This window comes from Solanum tuberosum, unplaced genomic scaffold (genome assembly GCF_000226075.1).
Source record: "Solanum tuberosum cultivar DM 1-3 516 R44 unplaced genomic scaffold, SolTub_3.0 scf00122, whole genome shotgun sequence".
NCBI classification, from domain to species: Eukaryota; Viridiplantae; Streptophyta; class Magnoliopsida; order Solanales; family Solanaceae; genus Solanum; species Solanum tuberosum.
The window spans coordinates 1,299,061-1,302,612 of NW_006239050.1; the positions used below are offsets into that span (position 1 = coordinate 1,299,061).

The following is a 3,552-nucleotide window of genomic DNA, read 5'->3' on the forward strand; positions in this document are numbered from 1 at the left end:
GATGGTAGGGGTGGGGTGGTAATATTTTTATTTATTTATTACATTTTTTGGGATATTTATTTCAGACTATAAATTTGAAAAATCATTATTTCCTTCTAAAATTTTATATGAATTTAAACTAATTTATATAAATTGAAACGGGTGGATGAATTAGCTAATAACCAAGTCGTAAGTGAGGCGAGAAATTTGTGCTTAAAACTAGTTGACTTTGTTGTCACTACTAGCTACCTTTTCATTTTCATTTTCATCACGCCTTACTAGTCGGGCCGGTGGGTTTCATCTTCTTCTTCTTTCTCTTTCTCTTTACTTTAATGCGAACAAGTCAATCTCAGTCTTGACAATTTTTTATACTTGGTCCCACTTGCCCACCCTTGACGCACCACCTTACGTTATTATTTTATCAAAATCTTCTCTTTGACCACACTTTTTTTTTTTAGTCTTCATCTCAACCTTTTATATACCTCTTTCCGTTTCATCTCTCAAAAAAAAAAGTCTTCACAATCATCTTTTTTTCTCTCTTCAATATTGTTTCATAATTAATTGGTTTCTTATGGATAAAGGATGGGGACTTACACTTGAGAATAAGCCATTTTTCGGGTTTAATCATATGATGAACCGTAGAGAAGAGCAATTAGTAGCTGATCATGACAAAAAAGAAGTTGATTTCTTCTCTCATCATAACAGAAAGCCTATACATCATGATTTTATAAAGAAGGAAGATTCGAATACTACTACTATTACTACGCCATCTGAATTCATCGTAAATGTAAGTAAACCACAGTCATTTAGTCTTTAATGAATCTTGTATTTATATTATGGACCCTTCTACTTATTCCTTTGCCATATGAACTTCTGAACCCATCAAATGTCGTATGCTCAGTAAAATGTTGTTTCGATGAGTTCAGATGATAAATCTTTGTACTTGACAGCTTGTAAACTAATTAAAATTGTTCCTAATGATCTAATGGATGGCTATATTATATATAGACTGGTTTGCAGCTTGTGACTGCAAGTGATCAATCAACGGTAGATGATGGGATTTCGTCGGAGATAATACTAGAAGAAGAAAGAGCCAAAAATGAGGTAAAGGACTGGACGATAAATTAAATTATGGCTTCAATTCATTTTCTTATTGAATTTATTATATATCTAATTTCATTATATGTCCAGTTAGCACAACTACAAGTTGAATTGAGAAGGATGAACGCCGAAAATCAACGTTTGAGAGGGATGCTTACCCAAGTCACCAACAATTATACTGCACTTCAGATGCATCTTGCTACACTCATGCAACAACAACAGCAGCAGCAGATTTCAACAACTCAAAATACACATGACCAGATTGTGGAAGCAAAGTTTGATCAAGAAAAAATAGTTCCAGGAAGATTCTTGGAATTAGGTCGAAGTGATAACGATCTATCTCATAATTCCCATTCTTCATCAGAAGAAAGAACAGTTTCTAAATCACCTCGAAACGATACACAAGTTACAAGGCATAATAAGGCCGGCAGAGAAGAAAGCCCAGAATCTGAAAGTTGGGTACCTAACAAGGTCCCCAAATTGAATTCCTCAATGCCAACAGATGCAACCATGAGGAAAGCTCGTGTCTCCGTTCGTGCCCGATCAGAAGCTCCCATGGTACATACATCACTTTACTAATAGCACTATAAAGAATTTTTACATATGTTATTGGAAACAAAAATTAATCTAATAGTTGCAATATTTACAGATTAGTGATGGATGTCAATGGAGAAAATACGGGCAAAAAATGGCGAAAGGCAATCCATGTCCCCGAGCTTATTATCGCTGCACCATGGCTGTTGGTTGCCCCGTGCGCAAACAGGTAACTAGTAATTAATGATGTTCATATCAAGCCTGATACGATAACCTGATGAAAATACATAATCTAAAAAGTTGCATTCTTAAGGTTCAAAGGTGTGCTGAGGATCGGACAATTTTGAATACAACTTATGAAGGTACACACAACCACCCCCTACCACCAGCAGCAATGGCCATGGCATCAACTACATCAGCTGCAGCAAATATGTTGCTATCAGGTTCGATGTCAAGTGCAGATGGGACGTTAATGAATCCGAATTTCCTAGCAAGGACTATGCTTCCATGTTCGTCAAGTATGGCGACTATTTCAGCATCAGCTCCATTTCCCACTATAACATTGGACCTAACTCAAAACCAAAACTCGTTGACTTATAATCAAACAAGTACTCCAATTTCTCAATTTCAAATTCCTTTCCAATCAAGCCCTCAACATCCGAACTTTATTACATCAATGCCACCACCACCACCAATGCCTCAGGTTTTACATAACCAATCAAAGTTTTCAGGCCTACAAATTTCTCAAGACATTCATCAACCTCAACAATTACAACATGTTCAAAACCACCGATCATTTTCCGACACGCTCACGGCCGCCACTGCTGCCATCACGGCCGATCCCAATTTCACTGCTGCTCTGGCCGCGGCCATCTCGTCCATAATTACTGGTCCTGGAAAAGAACAGTAGTTTTGATATCATCTTTGTAAAATAGTTAATTAAATAATTAGTACTGTAATATTAGTAATTTTCTTCCTTCTTTGATTTACGAGGCTATTTTGGGATGAAACTTGAGATTGAATATATACATGTTCATATCTTTATTTTTTTTTGGTAAAAGGGTTTGAGGAGATGAAGAAGAGTATATATTTTCATTCTTTCATATTTTGTTACCATCCAAAATAATATGGTATTGTATAGGTAAAGAAATGAATCTCGAGTTTAACCAACTCCAAAATTAATTTAAGAGGTTAGGATTTCTAAGTCATATTAAAGAGATTGAGTATTAACATGGGTTGTGGTGCATCGGTGGGAGTGCTTCACCCTTAACCTGTAGGGAGCCCCACCCCAAATGGGCCCTGCAGTGCGCGGTCCGAATTTAGTTGCAGCTTCAACGTGGGCTCCAGACACCGGGTGGGAAACCAAAAAAAAGAAAAGAGATTTAGCATCAATTAGGGCGTTCTAAAATCCAACCAAAATCAATATTTCAAATCCAAAAAAAGTTATTAGTTTATATATAATTACTAATGAGTTGTTGGTTTAACGATTTTGATAACAATTTTGATTTTTTTTTTTTATATTGGGTTATCAGTACGTACTTAACGATTTGAGGTTTTCCCTTAATAGGTTAATAAGTAACCCGATAGTAAATTAATCAATTATATTTCTATTTTTCAGCATATAAAGTCCTTGACAACTTAGAATTTAGTTTCATACTTTTAGTTCTGAGTATCTCAAACTCTCGGTTATTCTACAAGGTGTCAATATTTCTTTTGAGCAAGATGCACTCTATCAACTCAGGTACATGATTCATTTAAAATGTTACAACATTCAAATTTGAGATCTCTATCAACGATAAATTTGATATTTCATCTATCCAACCACGTAGACGCCCTTAGTCTTTAAATTGGAGCTCTCAAATAGGTCATTCAATATTATATCAGTTTTAAATTTCTTGATCGAACGTGTAAGTTGTGACTTTGTGGTCACCGTACTTA

The 3,552-nt window shown here is 35.5% G+C and overlaps 1 protein-coding gene across 1 annotated transcript; it reads left to right on the plus strand.

Moving 5' to 3' along the window:
• Positions 1–474: 474 nt before the first annotated feature.
• On the plus strand, positions 475–2,658 carry LOC102605761 (WRKY transcription factor 6-like). The gene is made up of 5 exons (XM_006350411.2): positions 475–766; positions 988–1,083; positions 1,171–1,638; positions 1,730–1,843; positions 1,928–2,658. Exons 1-5 carry the CDS (start codon positions 551–553, stop codon positions 2,522–2,524), a joined length of 1,491 nt encoding a protein of 496 aa, XP_006350473.1. The 5' UTR covers positions 475–550; the 3' UTR covers positions 2,525–2,658.
• The last annotated feature ends 894 nt before the right edge of the window (positions 2,659–3,552 follow it).